General features: G+C 34.1%; 1 protein-coding gene across 1 annotated transcript in view; it reads right to left on the reverse strand.

The window, feature by feature from the left end:
* LOC106132211 (neuronal acetylcholine receptor subunit alpha-7) overlaps nucleotides 1-21,142 on the reverse strand; it is a 59,960-nt gene that overhangs the window by 24,159 nt on the left and 14,659 nt on the right. The window contains exons 3-5 of the mRNA XM_060948705.1: nucleotides 14,749-14,793; nucleotides 14,026-14,070; nucleotides 7,844-7,953 (exon numbers count right to left, since the gene is read on the reverse strand). Of these exons, the coding sequence (XP_060804688.1) occupies nucleotides 7,844-7,953; nucleotides 14,026-14,070; nucleotides 14,749-14,793 (200 nt within the window). The remainder of the gene's footprint in view (nucleotides 1-7,843; nucleotides 7,954-14,025; nucleotides 14,071-14,748; nucleotides 14,794-21,142) is intronic.

The raw sequence follows: 21,142 nt of genomic DNA on the forward strand, positions 1-21,142 counted from the left end.
GAGTGATCTCAATGTATAATTATGTTCTTTTCAGCTGTTTTATTCGAAAAATTAATCAATGTTAGAGAAATCTCATCGCTACTTGCAAGAATGATGAATTTTTTTTACAATACACGCAATTGATGCTTCAAATCAATTTTATTACTTTAAAAAAAATATTGAACAGTCAAGTTTTGTCGTTAACAAACACTCAAACACATATCATGCATTTATCCCTTACGGGGTAGACAAGAAAAAGAAGGCCACATTCAGTTATGACTTAATGATTTAAATTTTGATTGAAAAATATTAACAGCATTATCAACACGTTGCTTTCACAAACAAAATAAGTGTTAATTAGTGAAAACATACATACATATGGTCACGTCTATATCCCTTGTGGGGTAGACAGAGCCAACAGTCTTGAAAGATTGAATGGCCACGTTCAGCTATTTGGCTTAACGATAGAATTGAGATTCAACTAGTGACAGGTTGCTAGCCCATCGCTTAAAAAAGAATCCCAAGTTTGTAAGCCTATCCCTAATGAAAAGAGGGTACAAAATTTACAAATAAAGATACAAATATTCGTTACGGTGTAATTGCTGACTACCTTAAGCCCGGGCGACACCAAACACCGCCGAGATAGTAAACAACCATTATACATCCACGTAAGTGATTTAAAAGCTTTCATAATCGAATGTCGTTCAGCTCCCGCTTTGGACGCTAGCCAAATATTGGCCCAAAGGTTGGCGCAAATTACCAATTTCACAAATGGATGTAAACAATTTGTGCATAGGCCCTGTTTCAGTCGATTGATGGTTACAAGTTCTTAGCTCCTTTATGTTAGGGAAAGCGGGCGATCCCTTAGATTTTACGATGTAGTCTAGCTGATTTATGTAGTGAAAAATGAGGCGTAACATAGGTATTGTCAAATAAAGGGACACGCTTTGGTGGTTGAGATCGACCGGTGATGTATCTTTTGGCTGTTAAGGAATGTTCGTTTAACCTTAGAACTTTTTATCGACTGTCCCTGGCTGGTGGTGCTTTAAATTTGTACATACATATGGTCACGTCTATATCCCTTGCGGGGTAGACAGAGCCAACAGTCTTGAAAAGACTGAATGGCCACGTTCAGCTATTTGGCTTAATGATAGAATTGAGATTCAAATAGTGACAGGTTGCTAGCCCATCGCCTAAAAATGGATCCCAAGTTTGTAAGCCTATTAGTCGCCTTTTACGACATCCATGGGAAAGATATGGAGTGGTCCTATTCTTTTTTGTATTAGTGCCGGGAACCACACGGCATAAATTTGTATACATAATGTTTTTGACTGTACGCCTTGTAGCCATTAAAGACTGATCACAATACTTGTTTAAGAATACTTTTTTGTTTGATCTAATCAATAATCTTTTCATGCAAGCTTATAGTCGAAGGACCAGCGACCAGTAACTGTTTTAATCTCAATTTTATCATTGAGCAATACAGCTGAGTGTGGTGTTTCAGTCTTTTCAAGACCGTTGGCTCTGTCTGCTCCAAAATGACAAAAGACGTACTTATAAGTATGCATGATTCAGGTTACTTCAACCAAACCTTTCACAGAATGAATGATTGAATTTATCGATATATTAATAATGAATTTGATTATAATTAGATTAGAATTGAAATAATCACTACTTATTTGTCATTCATGTTTTCCAAACGAAGTTAACATTTATTTTGAATTCTTTGATAGCTGTAAATCTACATAATGAAATGTATTTTTTGAAGATATTATATGAAACTGTATCAGCGATCAGTGTTTTCCATTTCCTTTTCAAAAAAACATTGGCTTCTTAGTATAAGTTACATATGTTTTGCTGGAGAACATATCAGTTACATCATCTGCTCAGTCGGCAGAAAGATATGTGATATCTCAATTCGAAAAAAACAAACACGACAGTTATTATTTTATTTACTTTTCATTCACGTGTCGTTGATACGTTTTCAGCAAATGTCTCTGTTTATAAATTGTTTTCCTTCATGAGGTTTTTCTTGATGTATTTTGTTATTTTTTTCTTACATTTAGGTTTTACATTTTCTCACGAATTTCCCGCGCGGTGGCAATCTTACGAATGCTCAAAACTTTTCAATGGATGGAAATGGATATTAGATAAAAAGAACATTTTCATACAATCCAGTTCGTAATTTTGAAAAAGCAAGCTAACTGTCTTGAAGAGCCTGAAAAGCCACGTTCAGCTATATGGAATTGACATTCAAATAATGACAGATTGATATTAATACAATGTAAAATGAAACAAATTAATTGAAATAGAGTATTATCTCAGATCGTATTCCTTACTTACATCAGTAACTTACATTTTAAGTGTTGAAAAGTTAACTATTTGCACGGGCAACAAATCACTTACAAAGTTTTAATCTTATTCGCCATTTTGGCAACCCGCCAGCGGATATGTCGGGCATGCACAGATTGCCAAAAATAAAATCTCTTAAGCGATCTACTTGATGTCTCATATCTGGCTGAAATGGGCTGAATATTCTCCTTAGCTTTAATAAAAAGATAATAAAAAATATTTTATTATTTACCGGCATTGAAAAATAGCGTTCTTAGGTTCTTTAATATTATAATACTAGAGGCCACCCGCGACTTCGTCCGCGTGGAATCAATCCCGCGGGGACTCCGGGATAAAGAGTAGCCTATATGTTAAACTGGGTCTTCAGCTACCTACATACCAAATTTCATCGTAATCGGTTCAGTAGTTTTTGCGTGAAAGAGTAAGAAACATCCATACTGACATACAAACTTTCACATTTATAATATTAGTAGGATGATTACGTACAGCTTCCATGGTGCTCTAACATAGCTCCGGCCAAATATAACCTCAACTAACATATTCCTTATAACCAACCCAATTTCGCTTCTAATTTTACTGTATAATTTAGGTGAAACGCTAGAAGTTAATCAGTATGTTTCACGGTAAGCGTTAACTGAGTCCGCACAGCTGAAAGTTAACGTGAACTATGTTCTAAACGTACATTAGCCGCATGTGGCTCTCGCTAGAGTGGGAAGTATTTGCATAGTTAAACAATGACGAGTAGAAAGGTGTAATCTATGCCTTATTCTCCGGGATATAGGCGTGATTTTAAAAATGTGTTTAAAACATTGACTGTGCTAGTTCACTTATTTCTTCATTTATTGCATTCTTGTTTTTTATACATCTGTTAAGATCAAAATACAGAATATATGTTGGCCAAAACGAGAAATTCTATAAGAATGAAAATAATAAAATATATAATAGAATATAGAACACAATAAAGAACAGAATATATAATAGAATTAGAAAAAAATATATGTGATATAACTGTTATAAACATCTCTGACTCTTAACTTTCCGTAATAATATATTTCTTGCACCATTAATTCATTAAAACTTGATTATGTCCATGCATTTAAAAGTTAAAGTGAACTATGTTCTGAACGCACATTAGCTGCATGTGGTTCTCATTACAGCTAAAACATTTTCATAGTTAAAAACATTGACATCACTCGTCACTACCCGCTTTATTTAAAGCGTCTTTTATACTTTTTTTAAGGCCCGGTTACACCAAAAGCTGGAGAAGTGCAGTTTAAAAGCGGGCTATCACTAAATAACTAAATTACTATATACGGGACAAATTACACAGATTGAGTTAGCCTCGAAGTAAGTTCGAGACTTGTGTTACGAGATACTAACTCAACGGTACTATATTTTATGGTAAATACTTATATAAGTAGATAAACATCCAAGACCCAGGCCAATCAAAAAAAGTTCTATTCTCATTATGCCCTGGCCGGGATTTGAACCCGGGCCATCCGGTGTTACAGACAAGCGTTCTACCGCTGCGAAATAGAGGCCGTCGCCTAAGTTGTAATACTTTACTGGTCTTTGCATACGATTGCTATTTAATCGTAGAAATGTAAAAAAAAAATATATGTTCTTTTTTTTTTAAACTATGTTGTAGTTTCTATGTAAACCCAAGGTTTTTTAACCAAACTTGGCGCAGACCATCCATTCATAACCTCAACAATGGAAGTCCGTTTATTGGTCCACACGGATCTCCACAACGAGTTTGATCATAACAATAGTTGTTAACAGCCATTCTTTTGCAAGTGGCTTTTGGCGAGTACCGCGGAAAATTTCTAACAAGTTTCTTGTAAGCGAGTCGAACTCGTAAAAACAATATGTTACATAGTGGTTTGAGTATGATGAGTTTACTTTTACAAAGCAAAAAGTAATATTGACCATCGATATTATATTATGTAAAAAGAAAAAGTAATATTGACCATCGATATTATATTATGTATAAAGAAAAAGTAATATTGACCATCGATATTATATTATGTAAAAAGAAAAAGTAATATTGACCATCAATATATTATTTTGATGACAGGCTTTGTTCTTCCACCTGTCTTAAGACCCGGTTGCATCCACACCAACCTGGAGAGGAGCCCGGGGTATGCCTTTGAAAATGGATCATTGAGAGATCAGTAAAAGGTAGTAGTTATAATTTGATTTAGTTATAATTAGATTTGTATCCAATTTTGAAACTTTAGTAAAACTTAGTAAAATAGTCATTAGTACACAGCCGGGGTGGGATTCGAACCTGTGCCTTTTTGCGCCACACGTATTTTAACCGGGCACCTTATCAGACGCAGTTGTTTTTAGTGACAGGACTAGGTACCTAATATAAATCTGTTATCTTGCAAGGCTAATAAACTTGGGGTTCTTCTTTGAGAAAACCTTTTATTATCATGTGCCGTGTGGCTCCCGACACTTCAGAATAGGAGCACTGCATATCTTTACAATAGACATCGTAAAAAGAGACTAAAGGAAAGGCTAATAAACTTAGGATTCTTTTTGTAGGCGATAGCGACCGATCACAATTTGAATCTCAATTCCATCATTTAGCCGTACATCTGAATGTGGCCTTTCATTCTTTTCAAGATAGTCGGCTCTGTCTACCACGCAAGGGATATAGACGTGACTAGATATGTATATGACAAATTATCCCATAAATAAAGCCTAAAAATGTCAATGTACACCATTATCCTGCAAGCATCAACAAGTTGGCAACCCTGACTTCTCAGGACCGGCATTCTGGCGGTTAGCCAAGAACAGCTCGTAGGTACGGCTTTACGCCTCTCGACTTGTAACAGATACCTTACGCGAACCTCGTCAGTATTCCGATTGGTTACTCAAACGGTTAACATTATTTTTTAATTGCACACATACATATAATCACGTTTATATTCCTTGCAGGGTAGACAGGTCTTAGAAAGGCTGATAGAGCCACGTTCAGCTGTTTTGCTTAATGATAGAATTGAGATTCAAATAGTGACAGTTTGCAAGCTCATCGTCTAAAAGAAGAATCCCATTAGTCGACTTTTACGACATCCATGGGAACGAGGTGGAGTGGTCCTATTCTTTTTCTTTATTGGTGCCGGGAACCACACGGCACAAAGCACTGCAAAAGTTGTGGAGGTCAGATGGAAGTCGCTTCGTGTACAGACCTGACTCACCAAATCCAGTATCCATTTTTCACACCGATCATAGTACTAAGCGCTCTAATATCCACCGCGTTTATTCTACTTTATTTCTTCTTCTACCAAACTCATTCACCCTTCTTTCAATATCACTATTACACTTTCCATCTGCTGTAGTTTTTAAATCTAAGTATTCTCGTACAACCTGACCCACCCAATCTAGGATCTATGGTCAAAGGCATATCCCAGACTCTTCTTAGAGAGGTGAGGATGCAACCGGGACAAAAGCCGGAAAGAAGATACTCTTTATAGATACAAACTCTTTCAGTGACTTTTTCTCCTCCAATCAAAAACGTTTTGTCATTTTCTCAATAGAGAAATTGTTTTCTCAACAGACAAGCACAAAGGCATTCCGATGTAGATACAAACGTTACTAACTCGACGATGATCGCGAAAAAAACATCCGCCATCTTCGAGAAAAGCCCGGGTCAAAAGTTAGAGGTTCATAAACTTGTAGTTCAGTTACCTTTGATCAGTGAGCAGCGATACTAAACTTTGATTGTCTTGAGTCTAGACTCCAAACTAATTCCCGCTCAAACAAAAACTTCTTCCGAAGCGCTCTTGTCGATATCTACCTACTCGACTCGTTATTGATATAAAGTACATACATATAATCACGTCTTTATTATTTGCGGGGTAGACTGAGCCAACAGTCTTGAAAGATAAGGCTACATTCAGTTGTATGACTTAATTATGGAATTGATATTATACTAACCTTTTTTTATATATTTATCTTTAAAGTCAGGCTATTTAGGTAGGAACATCTCAAAAAAAATATTACTTTTGTTTCTTGACGCTGTATCTTATAGATACAAATTTAGCATATTATAGCAAGGATATTAAAATAATTAAAATAGTCGACACCAACAAGGTTATATAAAAAAAAATGTAGATATAACAAAAAAAGTAGAGATCATGGTAAATGTGGTCTCTGCCAATACGTCCGGAAAAGAGACGATATAAATAAAAAAGTTTTAAAAGACTGTTTTTCGTTCAGAGAGAATTTTCTAAACGTATTCAGAAGAACACTGCTATTCCTATTAATAAAAATAAAAAAAAGAATGAATTGTTTTTTACAGCAGCAAATACAGGCAGCGCAAATAAATTCATATTCATGTCATAACTAGCAGAAGTTTTAAGTCAAGGGTCTTAGTTACCGCGGGAGACCCAATTAACTTTTGACTAACTTACTTATCGCAGTTTTCGTGTGAGCAAGACTTAGTTAAATTTGTGGCGTACGACGTACTTACTTAAAAGACAAAAAGTATTAAATTTGCTTATTTGCTAATGCAAATAAGTAATCAAAATTAAGGCAGAGTCCTTCTAGGTGCCTATACACTATGCCAATATTAAATAAACTTTATAACAGACATTATAATTTTAAACCATTTCGTTATGATCTTTAAAATTCTAAATTTATTTCGTATGTTTATTTCTTTTAAATTCGTGCAATGTACAGATGGGTTATTTCAGTAAAATCTCTCAATTTCTGTGGCGCATTTATGCGCCAACGCGATAATCTGCTGTGGCGCAGATTTGCATGCGCCAAGCGACCTCTTTCAAATTTGAGCTTTAAATATATATTGTCATGGTTCAAGGTACCTTTGGTTCAAAATAAATGTTGCATTTTTTAAGGTCACTAAATAAATGTGTATTTTCAATATCTTCGTTTTGTACCTTAAATATGCAACTTACGCATACGATTCTATGATAGGTACTACGCATAAGCAGAATATAACAACATAATGCATAAAATTGCTGCATTGCTACGCCTATTGCGTTACAAGAGATTAATATTTTAATTTTCTACGTATATTAAAATTACTCGTTTAGCAATTGCTAGATACGCTTTAGCAAAATTCATCCGATGATGTGCTGGAAAAGAAGTGCCTAGTTAGGTACATGTAATAAGGAAAATCCTAAAATAAAATAATAAAAGATACACATACTGGTAAAATCTTTTGAGATTTGTACGTCTAATGTTTATTTCAAAATTAACTTACATTCATGAATCGTTAATTCTTAAGATCGAGCTGTATTATCTGCAATTTTTAAATTATTATAAGAAAGAAACCTTTATAACCAATCACACCATTCCATGTATTCTTTCTGAATCGCGATTGGTCGATAAATACAGATTACCGCTCAACTTTTTATATTCTGTAAAAAGGTTAATTTTGCAGTCTACATAATTGGCTCCAAATCACTGGCTAAATATAAAAAAATAATAATAATAATTTTAAATATAGAATAGAACATAACATCTTCCACCACCACCTCACCTATTGTACATGAGCACGTCAGGTTTCCACAGCTTGTTGGGGGTGATTCGAAGGTCTTTGACACCCCCAAACTCGCTGTCATTCCATCTCAGGTTGTAGTCGTTCCATTCCTGTCACACATACGAACATAATGTTATGAGAGAAAGAGATAAGACTATATTTTAGTTTAAACAGTGTGAGATTGTGAGGTGCATGATTCTGTGGTCGCTTCCAACTTGAACGATGAAAATTTTAATCGAAAAATAATGCAAAAAAAATTTAAAGTATTTTTTTTTTTCTGAAAATTTTAACGTAAAAGATTTTAGATATCATTATTGTTAATTTTTTTTAATAAATATATATATAGGTATATATAGGTATATGATTCTGAAAATTTTCTTCCTACTGATAAAATCATAATTAACAAGTTTAGTAATGCGGTTAATTAACTAACTCTTTGATAATCAAAATGCCATTGACAATTATCGAACATCGCAACACATATTAATTATGGTTTTGCGTGTTCAAATTCCTATGTTATGTGGTCACAATTAACGTATGTAATCACTCGTAGTATAGATTAATTTGTATTATATAATTTTAGTTAATCGTATTGCTAATATGAACATAATCTGGTAACAAATTCAGTCAATGTAATTTATTCGCTAGAAAAAAATACATTAAAAATTGTTACTTTTTTCAGAAACGTTCTTAACTGTACTAAAAGTGACATCAGAATATCAAACATATTTTTAAACTTTTGCAAAAACTGTTCTGTAGTTCTGGTCGCTTATAAAGTTTTCCCCAACGTAGAACCAATTAGACTCATTTTTTTTTCATTCATTTTATACAATGTAATTATTAATTTAATTAATCAAGTTCATTAACTTAATAGAATCCAAAATCTTTTCCATACATACTGATAATTTTTGTATTTAATTATGTTACTTTTACAAATGTCGCCATTTTTAAACGACTACTTCAAACGTCACAGTACTGTGTTGCCGTATGCAATAAGAATTCACCCCTGAAAATTTCAACAAGAGAAAACTAAATTTGGACTAACAGTGACCTTAAAGTACGTATCATATTTTATTGTTAACCTCAAAGTATTATGCTTAATAAAATATAGCCTATCTCCAGTTGGAAACGACCAATAAAGTGATGTAATGAAAAAGTCAATTTACAAAATTGGTAATGCAATAAAATCGTTTGGGAAACAATATCGAAACGAGGAGCAATTTCATTTGGCTTTCATATCTCAAAGTTACATTTACGGCCGCAGATAAATGCATTAATTTAAATTTTAAATGATGTATGCGCTCCCAAATTACGTGCTGTTTATCCTACTACTATTATAAAGGCGAAAGTTTGTATGGATGTTTGTTACTCTTTCACGCAAAAACTACTGAACCGATTACCATGAAATTTGGTATGTAGGTAGCTGAAGACCCAGAATAACACATAGGATACTTTTTATCCCAGAGTTCCCGCGGGATTGATAGGGTTTCCATGCGGACGAAGTCGCGGGCGGCCTCTAGTCTAATATAAGTACTGGCCGTTTTTTAAATTTAAGGCGAAATGTGGCGGGACAAAATATTGCAAGCAATGTGCAAATATTTCTGTTGTTTTTTTTTTTTTTCGTTGTCAGACTTTTAACCATTGCAAAGTAATTAAATGGGGACGCTTTTCATGAATGTACCTAATAATAAATTGAAATATATGAATTTTTATGAATGTAATAATAAATTGAATCAGATTTTCATAATATTTATTATTTAAACACTTAGGTTCAAAATTTCGGAAAAATCTGTTTGTGATATAAATATAATTGTGTTTTATATTTCTGGTGTCAAAAACACAGAAAAATGTCAAACTACCCAAACCATTTCACAGATTCACATTTACATTCTGTTTACTACGTGTTACTACTAATGCTAATAACTTTTTTCTTAAAGGTTGGTGGCTAAGAAAACAAGTCCTATCATGCCATACTATATTTCTTTATCCTCTTTAGTCCTAACAAAATCTCATTAAATACTGTTAGACAGTCTACATCGCCGACTATACAAATCTAATTACTGATATGATGTTCCATGTAAAATATAGATTCAATATTGTTTCCCAACTATTGAAAGCACCATGCCAGCTACCACGGGACCCTAAACACCAAACATATTTAGATGGCACTGAATAGACCCAATTTGGGACCCTTGCCACGGATTCAGGGCAAATAGATGTCGCAAGCAACTTGATTTATCTTTGGTGATGTATAATCAAGAATTTATTGATCTACTAAACCCATCTGAATCAATATTGAAATTTCGCAAGATCGACATACTTTTCATCCTAACAAAAACTATAGTTCCCATTGTATTTGCTAAAAACCTATTTTCTTTTGTAAGTGGCGCTAATTTCGCGCCGGCAAAACTGCAGGTAAATGCTAGTCTATCATCAACGTATTCTTTGTTTTTTTTTCAACGAATACGTTATCCTTTTGAGGTTAGTCCCGGTTACTTCGATCATAGACTTAGGAGCCCAGGGCGCGCCTTTGTTGCCATCCTAGTTTTGGGTAAGTCAGGTTCTAACTCAAAGCAGCTAATGTCTAACCTCTGCTATCATTGCAGGAAAACTTGCATATAACCCAAATTGGATCATGACCCAATCATTCCCTGAATGTGCAGGTTTTCTCCAAGAGAAATAATCAAAAATTATCTCAATCATTATTCTTACTATACCTAAAAAATGAACATTTTTTGCAAGGAATAAACGAACTCAAAGTTACAGTATTTTGTTAATGAATATTACACACGTGAAAGACCCACTAAACCATGTTCCTTAAACCATTCCTAGTTTCTATCACTCTGTAATATCATTCATACATATCATCTATACCCCTTACGGGGTAGACAGAGCCAACAGTCTTGAAAAGACTAAAAGGCCACGTTCAGCTATTTGGCTTTGTGATAGAATTGAGATTCAAATAGTAAAAGAAGAATCCCAAGTTTATAAACCAATCCCTTAGTCGCCTTTAACGACATCCATGGGGAAGAGATGGAGTTGCCCTATTCTATTATTCTATTGGTGCCGGGAACCACACGGCACACCACTGTAATATCACTAACTCACTTGCGCCCTCCACTGCTTCTAATTCCGCGGCCCTCCAAACTTGAGAACCGTGCTATTATTACGAAAGTTTCCTAACTTAGTTGTTATATCTGTGTAAGTGCTTATTTGCACATCGGCTAGTACCGGCCCTTGTTGAAAATGACATAACTTCGTAGCCGGCATGGTGAGAGCGCTTCCACTTATGTTCGGGTTAAGTGACTTGAGGCATGTATTGTAATGCTACATCACATGATATAGGTATATCATGTATTGTATAATATTATCATTTCATTAACTATTTACGAGTATTAATATTATAATGAGGCAAGGACGTAACCGGCATCAACACCAGGTGGATGATAAAATTTTCAAATTCAAATATTGAATTCTTTTGTTCTATAGTTACGACGTATTACTAAACTAACTAACAATTTCTTTATAAGCAGTTTATGTTAAAATGTGGCACATTTTTTTTTAATATCATATGAAATCTCAACTATTTAAATATGGAACATAAATGGAAGCATCTTATTTTTTTTAAATATAGGTAGTCGACACTTGTCTCAATTTAAGTCTTTATCTCTCTTGAAGGTAATAATAAAATAATAATAATTAATCTATATTTAATTAGCATAATATAAAAATTTACATATGTGAGTTATTAGAATGAATTGCAATAATAAATAATAAAACCTGAACTTGGGTGAAAAATCACTGTGTTTCAGGTGCTCAGAGTTTATATGGTTTCACCTCGATATTTACTACTTCATAAATTATTTAGTTTCATATTTCAAAAATTATAAACCTGTTCACTTTCAGAGGGAATATGAAATTTGTTAAACCAATATTGGCTTTTTATTATATGACAAGATAATTTGTCAATTTCTACGCATTCATGTGCTGCTTAACTTACAATGTACTTTCTTTTCTGAACAAATTCTTAAAACAATTACCAGAATCAAAAAAAATCCCTTCGAGAGAGTAAGACTTGTTTTAAAAACCTCGAGTACAGTTGAATAAACTTATATAATTATATGCGATGATTTCATACACATTAAAGATATTTTATATTATTTTTTAATTCAATTCTTAATAAAAAAATTATACAAAATCATCGCACAAACAATATAGAGAGATCTGAAACAAAGAAAGTATAATATTGAAACACGACACAACACATAAAATAGTTCACAACACAAAGTAGAAAACACAAAAATACTTGAATAATGATGATATAGATTACAAGAATTAAAGCTTAGAAAGTCAGACGATTTAAGCATACTTAACATGCAAAGAGTCATGCATTAGACAAGGATAAAAGATAAATGTATAGTTATTACGAAAGATATAAGCTAACATAGCGAAAGCATTATATAACAGACAATAGATATAGTAATCGTTACAAGGGTTACAGATATACAAAATCGTTCTCAATTTGCATTTGACATCACATTATGGGGGATTCGGGGAGCTACCATTTCGGAACTAAGCTGCCGTATTGGTAAATGCTAAAATAATTAATTTTTTAATTCGCTCAACAACATACCTTTGGTGCTGGAAAAAAATCATTCATCCATTCATTAAATGCACAAGACTTACAACTTGCATTATGTACAGCCAACAAGAAAAGTATGTGCATCAAGCATCGTTATTTATTTTCTTTTTTTAAATTCAAACTTAAACAAACGAAATTTGTAAAATCTCAAAAAAAAACTTAAAATTCTCTATTTAAAAAAATGTCCCTTCTGAATAATAAACGCGGGGGAGAAATATAAAAGTGGGCATCACCTTGAACTTAGCATAGGTAGTAAAATAATCTAAAGGTAATAATACAAAATATTTAATAAAGGTTTAAATAACGCTTTTAAATCGATTATCGTCATATTGAGGTTTCTCCGCAGGCAACTAACGGCATACCATGGAGCACATTCCCAAGTGCTTAAAGTGACCACATGAACAGTGGCGCCCTCATCGAGACCATTCAAAAGAAAATAAGTCTGGAACAAGAACACCTTAATGAAACTTTTGGTATTTTATCAAAAATCATTTATGATTTTATATTTTACGAAATCGTATGAGTTGAATCAATTGAATCTCAATTATTTTGGTAATTTGAAGTTAAGGCTTCTATTACCCAAGTATAGAATAAATTTCTAAGGATAAGATTTTATATTGTTATAAATAAGGAAGTTTGGTTCATTTTCCTTTTGAATATATTGCAACGAAGACACTACTGTTACACGTTCGTTCACTTTAAGCCGACCCATGATAGAAGAACATTCCATGGCCATGCATAGTATAAAAAATACCACAGTCCTTCCTTTAGCCAAACAAAACAAAATTGCAGCGGACCCAGGTTGTGCACGGTACACGGTGGACATTAAACACCTCGGTAACATTACTGTGCAATATCATAACATTTGCAAGTCCATCCAATATGTAACTTCCAATTGACGAACCTACAACTACCCTCTTTTTTACTTTTTTTTTAAACAAAGCCAAAAAAAACGGCTCAGATTGTTATTATTCGGTTTATTATGGTGTGTCAATTAGTGTCAACCATTAGTACATATTGTTAATTGCATTGCGGCGTACACGGCAGTTATCCTGATTGTGCAATTTCCTATTCAATTTGCGTTTATCCACTGCACATTTCGTTATCTGCCAATGTTATTAATTGAGCACTTACCTCGAGTATAGCGTTTCACAGTTTCTAGTTAATCTGCATAGATATAGTGAGAGAATTAGCTTTCAGAGGATCAGAGCTACTTTATCTTATGACAGATTATGATGGGATGCATGAAAAGGGACTACATACTATTCTACAGCGTCGGCTGAAGATTGATGAACATGTCCAAGATAATCCACTAATGACACCATACAATATGACAGGAAATGTCAAAACTGCCGCATATTCCACAATGCTATGCAATTTTCAAAAATAACAGTCAGAGAGAAGAAAACGTAACAATAGAGACAAAGAAAAAAGGTATTAGTAAAAAAAAACAAAAGAGGAAAGTATAAACAGTAAACTGAACAAAATATTAGAAATTTTATCAAGTGTTAATTTAGGTTCGCCGTTTAATCACACTTACCAATGACAGCCATATATTGGTTATAAGTAGTTGATTCTTCTCGTCCTATTGGGTTAGACGATGTCAACAAAAACAGAAAGAAAGGGCGCAGTCAGTATAATAGTGTAGACAACTGATCAGTTCCGGAACACAAAGACGGGGTTTTGGGTGGAGCGCGAAGTGTTCCCTCATGCGACGGGGACATTCGCGCGGCGCCCTACACACACTCTAATATAGATATGCGAGATGTGAACAACAATGTAACACCGATTGTCCATGCGACGGACCCTTGCCGCGCCCGCCACCTGGAGACACGAGAGGCGACGCAAAGCATTACTTTATCAACTTGAAGATTCTTCAGGCTATATCGTTTGCCCATTAGAAATTTAGTCCAGTCCATTAGAAGTTTATGATATTTTTTTTAAATTTCTCGTAGTCGTGGTGATGAAATGTAACTTATACTAGCGGAACAACATTTATAGCTTTTAATATCAATATCATCACCACCTGATTTCTTAGTATCACAATAGAGATGAGGCTGCCTAATTCCACAATTGGCTCATGTTAATTCTCCGGTAGAAAATGCTGGTGCCCAGATGACATTAATCTGCGTAGTATAGCCTGAAGAATCCTTTGATACTGTGCTGCTGGTAGCGTGGAATAGATGAGAAAATCTTATCGAGGCGGTAGTCCGCCGGGGCGGTGCCGGGCGGGGCGGAGTCGCCTAGCCCGCCTACCACTTACCAAATTGAGCCAGACGTTCGTTGTGAGGATTTGATTTTTCTCATCCTTATTTTGATAATAGAACGCACGGTGACGCAAGAAAGGAACGAAAAACATAATCAAAATCAGATGGTGTCCTTTGTTTGTTCTCACTTGGTACCTTTTGTATAGAGCGTTATGGGAATCGAACCCATGATGGCGATGGGGAGACGAAACAAAACAAAAACTGGAAATTTGAAAGGGATTTGAGCACTTTCCGCGCTCTCCACGAATTGTAATTTAATCATGATTTACGAGATGTGAATCAAACCATTGAATGAACACGCGCAAAAATTCGTAACACTCGTGTGCAAATTTTGATTGACCATCTCTTTAAAAATGATTTATTAAAACTCATTCCAAATTGACAGATAAACGTGAATTGAGAACTCGATTGCAAAGATCAAAATAATCGCGTATTCGTTTATGATCAAATTACATTTCATGGAGCTGTAGAACTGCGCATATCACGTTAAAAACACTCTCGTAAGTAATATTAGCTGAATCCACAAAGTTGTTTCAATCTCGGAGTTCGCGGTTATATCATCTTTATGGCTTTGTTGTAACGGAGAAGTAATTAAACAGATATCCGAGCGAATAACAGTCGGTGATGACTAATGTGTTTTATTGTCAGAGTTGGTACAGATCTAAGTGTTTCTAGACAGTAAACTTTATCTAGTTCTCTTTGTAGTGACTCTTTCAGCAGTATGTTTTCGAAAGATAATAAATAATTCCTACAAATGTTGTTGGAGATTCATTAAAGATGATCTGTGCCCTAGATTTTGTGACAAGCTGTCATGCAGATTCTGAGTTCGATCTTTGAAGATGAAAAAAAAATTTCAGCTCAATCAATTTTTTTTTAAGTTTTTTTTTATTTTCTAAGAATTAGTGTCTCTGACCACGTCGAAGATCAAATGAGGAATCTTAAGGTCAAATATATGGATGTTGGCATAGCGCCAAGAGGTCATAAACAAAAAAGATACACAATTAACAAGTTTTCTTCTAAATTATCAGATTATTTTGCTAATGTACAACCAAAATCGAAATTCTTCTTCCAAAAGAATATAATAAATTGAATTATCATTTATCAATAAGCTAACAGACTTATTGTCTGATAATCGTTAGAAGATTAAATACAATAGAGTTGATTTTGAAGTTAAAAGCGATTTTAAATACAGACTCTTAAGTCGCTCGTCTACAGGGTATTAACTGGGGCTTCCTATTATCTGATAATCCGTCTGATACCCATAAGTAAGAACTTCTGATAACTGAACCCTTAATCTTATTGATAAAGTAGATTGATTAATTTTGTTAATTTTGAGAAGTATCTACATGTTAAAACTCGGAATTCTTATAAGTAACATAAGATATTTTTACATACATAAATATTTATAATCATGTCTTCACACGTAAAGGATAGACAGAGCCAACAGTCCCGTGATACTGTAAAGCCTGAAAAGACTGTAAAGCCACGCCAACCCAAACCCATATTTTGAAAAATTGACATTTCCCGCAGGAAAGTTTTTTTTTAAATTATTTTGCTGACTCGCTTTCCTCGCTCAAATCGGTGCTATGGCAGGATGAGCTTGACAAATTAAGGGACATCTCGTCCAAAAAAAACATACATACATACTTACATATAGTCACGTCTAAATCCCTTGCGGGGTAGACAAAGCAGCCTTGAAAAACTGTTGAGGTCACTCAGCTGTTAGGTTTAATTGATCTGATAGAATTGAGATTCAAATAGTGACAGGTTGCTAGCCTATCGCCTTATAGAAAGATTATGAGCCTATCCCTTAGTCACCTTTTAAGACATCCATGGGAAAGAGATGGAGTGGCCCTATTCTTTTTTAATTTTTTTTAAAACTATATAGGTAAGTCTACTCGTATAAAAATAAAGTAATATTAAGTACTATTTCACCATTAATAAAGTTGCCTTCCTTCTCGAGTCAACCCTAATAGCACCTTGACGTCCTTGAAATCTGCCATTAAAATATGGCTGGAAGGTCTTAAATTTAATTTTCTGAGGGTCGAGTTAACGTGAAATACGTCCGATGTTTATCAGATTCTGTTAAATAAATTAATTTCACAATCTGATGTGCAAAATAATTAAATTCTCTTCGAACACTTAATTATTATGGATGTTTCATTAAGATTAATTTGTAAAATCGTCTTGAGTTCGATTAATTAAGCTATTCAAATGATCTGGAAATATCTTGATTCTGATGTAGTGTACACAATTTTTTTCTTAGTCCACTAACTTAACTAGTTATTTAAAAAAAATTCATACTCTTTGTCTCTATGTTTCTTTGTCTCTTTGTCAAATTTGTAAAAAAAAAACCAATTTCAATTAAAGAACCCGATTTTAAAGAGAAATCTAGTATTTTTATTACTCCTGCTTATTGACCTCTTCATATTATATATTAAAATTTAAAGTTCACATTGTTACTGAATAGGGCATCAGGATGTTAATCTTTCAATGTAATTACTGTGTTCGTGGTTTTAGCAAGTCAAGTCGCGAGGAAAAGCTAGTCCACACTAATAATAAAGAGACAAGATTTGTATATTTCTAACGAATAAACTCAAAAACTATTGGACTGATTTTTGTGGAATTTGGCACAGATATAGAATAGACCATCGGGGGTGACACAGGCCACTTTTTACTCTGGAATTTCCCACGGGAGCGAATCCCCGCGCAATTGCTAGCCCTATTAATATTATAAATGCGAAACTTTGTTGTCAGTATCGATGTTTGTTACTCTTTCACCCAAAAACTACTGAACCGATTACGATGAAATTCGGTATGTGGGTATCTGAAGACCCAAAATAACACATAGGCTACTTTTTATCCCGAAGTTCCCGCGGGATTGATAGGGTTTCCATACGGACGAAGTCGCGGGCGGCCTCTAGTTTTTAATAAATATGAAACAAACGGTCGGTGTGGCGATAAAAAATAAATTGTGAGAGACGTGTGGACGTGTTTATTGGAAATCCAATCAGCTTTAATAACGCTTTCTGTTTTCCTTATCGACCGCCGTGTTTCCAAAATGAAATTGTTAAGTTTCATTCGAAATGCCGCAAACAGTGGTCATTTTAAAACCTTCCTTATGTTGTTATTTTAATTTCAATAAAAAACAACTCGCGACTTTTAAGTTGAACTAAAATGGCTTTTTATTTGTGCGCAATTTCATAAATATTGGCTAGTAAAAAAGCGTGAGGTTTTTTACCATTCATACATATATAACGTCTGTATCCTTGAAGGGGTCGACAGAGCCAACAGTCTCTAAGACTGGCAGGCACATGATATTCTTCTTGTAGGCGATGAGCAACCTGTCACTATTTGAATCTCAATTGTATAATTAAACCAAACAGTGAAACGTGACATTTTCGAGGTTTATTACCTGAGGCTTTTTTCAGTCAAATTCACTTACTTTCGCATTTCTTATATATGGTACAAGAATAATTTAACTTTTATCGTGTCATCTGTCAATACGTATCGATACAATATGACAATGTGGTCTGCTAGACTTTTATTTTCAATTTTCAACATTGCGCATTACTTGTTGCAAGTGACTCCGTACCAGTTGTCTGAAATTTCTATTTCGTCTACATGTAGACAAAGCCAACAGTCTTGAAAAGACTGAAAGGCCACTTTAGCTTCTTGGCTTTTTGATAGAATTGAGATTCAAATAGTGACAGGTTGCTAGCTCGTCGTCTAAAAGAAAAATCCCAAGTTTATAAACCAATCCCTTAGTCGCCATTTACGACATCCGTGGGAAAGAGATGGATTCTTTTTTCCATTGGTGCCGGGAGCACACGGCTTTTTGAAAATTTTCAACATTATTTATATCCAGTTAGAGTATTTACGATACTATCAGCCCCGTGGTGGATGAAGACGTGATTACGTATGTATTTTCAAGTAACAAATCAAAAATCGCCCTCCTAAACCCAATTAAATTAACAAACGGTACCGTGCCAACATTTTTCCATTCACCAAATGAATCCATTTTATAAATTCATCCGTGATTTCTGTGAGAAGCCGGGCCACCGAGGCTATTCAATTACGTAAATGGATAACACTTAATCTTGCATCTCACTCTGTTCCTGTTCTATGTAGATCTATGTATGAATATACTGACAGTAAAAAAAAACTTACAAATAGTCTCATCTATATCTCTTTCGGGGTAGACAGAGTTGAAATAAGTCTTGAAAAGACTGAAAGGCCACGTTCAGCTGTGTGGCTTTATGATGGAATTGAGATTCAAATAGTGACAGGTTGCTAGCTCTAGCTCTCTAGCTCTAAAAGAAGAATCCTAAGTTTATAAACCTCAATCCCAAGCTAAAAGAAGAATCCCAAGTTTTATATTCCTTAGTCGCCATTTAAGACATCTGTTGGAAAGAGATCGATTGGTACGACCACTTCTTTTTTTATATTGATGCCGGAAAACAAACGGCAATTGTTTAAGTAGTAGTAAAAATTGATTGTGTTTTATTAAAAGTTAACCTACAGTCAAACAAACCTAATTTATTTATTCACTTATAAATAAATAAATAAATTTGACTGCTGTCGATTTTATAAGCCTCAGAAATTATTGTTTATCTCTAATTTTTTTCATGTACCTACTCAGTTGCACCCTATGCTTCAATGTCAAAATAAGAGCGGAAGAAAACTCGTTGAAAAGTGTAATTTTTTTTTTAAATTTCGTTATTCCTCTTTGATGAAGGGACTCGGCTAAGCAGCTTATGGTACACTTTGAAAATGCACGTGTAAAGACTTTCTAATGAACCTTGGGTCTTTTAATTAAAAGGGAACAAAGTTTTCTACGTGGTCGATTAATATAAGATGACGTAGTATTTCATGAACCTTGTGGTTACTGACACTTTAAAATACTCTAAAATTAATCTACACCAATCTCTTTCACTTAGATATCGTGGGAAGCGACTATGAAATTGAAAACTATTGAACACTATTTGAGCAATCATAGTGAAAAGTAGATTATTTTCTATATACATATATCGAGCAAATTTCGTTGAAATCTGTCAACGATTAAGACGAGACTTTTTTATTCCCACGTGAACGAGTGAAATGAGCTTAAACTAAGGCGTCTTAAGCTGCAGATAAAGGTAGTATAGAATCAATATTGAACAAATTAAAAAAAAAAAGATCACTATCTTACTATACTTATCACTGAAAAAAAAAACATTTTTAAAATTATTTCGTGTACATTTCCGAACGTGTCTGCCAGGAATCCCGGGGCGTTTTTGAACGGAACGGAACGTGACGCGGTTTTTATTCGCCATTGATGGAGTTGTATCGCGGCATCGCTTGCGTTTTTAAATCGAGCGAAACAGCTGTGGGACATTTTGCATTTAATTTACTTTGGCTGATAACGGTTGAATGTGATTGCGTAAAATGATAAGAACGCCTTTTGAATATTGCCTAATTTTAAGTTCGTTTGCAGTTAATTGAGTAAAATAAGCGCATTGGACAGCCACTAGTGTTAAAAAAACATCGTAGCGTGACTTTTCTTTTTGTTTACAAATTAAAAAAAGGCCTAGACGAACGTATCTTGATCAAATTAAGGACGTCCTGGCAAAGGGTCAGGTCAAGAGTACCCGAAACCGCCGAGCTAGCATGAATTGAGATCGTGACAAGTGGAAAGATGTAGTCTCTGCCTACCCCTCCAGGAAAGAGGCGTGATTTATGTATGTATGTATGTAAATTTTACAAAACAACTGTCAAACTTATAAATCTTTATACTAATAAATATAAAGCACAGTAAACCTATACTAATATGTAATTTAGCTAGTTGAAAGTTCCATATCCAAAATCATAATTTTTTTAAATAATATTTAGAAAAAATAGAAATTAATTTTTTTCTGTTGAAATTTTATCCGCTCTATTGTTTATTTTTTTAATTGACTGTTACTCGCAAAACAACATATTTTTAAAGATTATTTTTCTGTACATTTTTAAACGCTACGTGGTTGTCGAAACTAATAGCCAATAGAAATAATACAAATGTTTACCTAAATATCATTATAATGAAATTGTAATTCATAGTAAGTAACAACTTGCTAGCCTATTATGTAATTGAAGAATCACAATTACTCTCAAAGTCTCTGCCTACCCCTTCCGGTAAAGATGCATGATTTATGCATGTACGGTATGTATGGTAGAAAAGCAGACCAGGGTCTGGAAGTGCGACAGCATCTTTGAAGTGAACACGTAATTGCGAAAATGACAAAATAAATGAATACTGGTTGGTATCATAGCTTATAGCAAATTCCTGCATGGAGATAAAATACGCGAGACAAAAAAGCAAAAAGAGGCTGAATATTTAAAAAGTCTAGTTATAAAAAGCAATATCCAATG

Source organism: Amyelois transitella, chromosome 3 (genome assembly GCF_032362555.1).
Source record: "Amyelois transitella isolate CPQ chromosome 3, ilAmyTran1.1, whole genome shotgun sequence".
NCBI classification, from domain to species: domain Eukaryota; kingdom Metazoa; phylum Arthropoda; class Insecta; order Lepidoptera; family Pyralidae; genus Amyelois; species Amyelois transitella.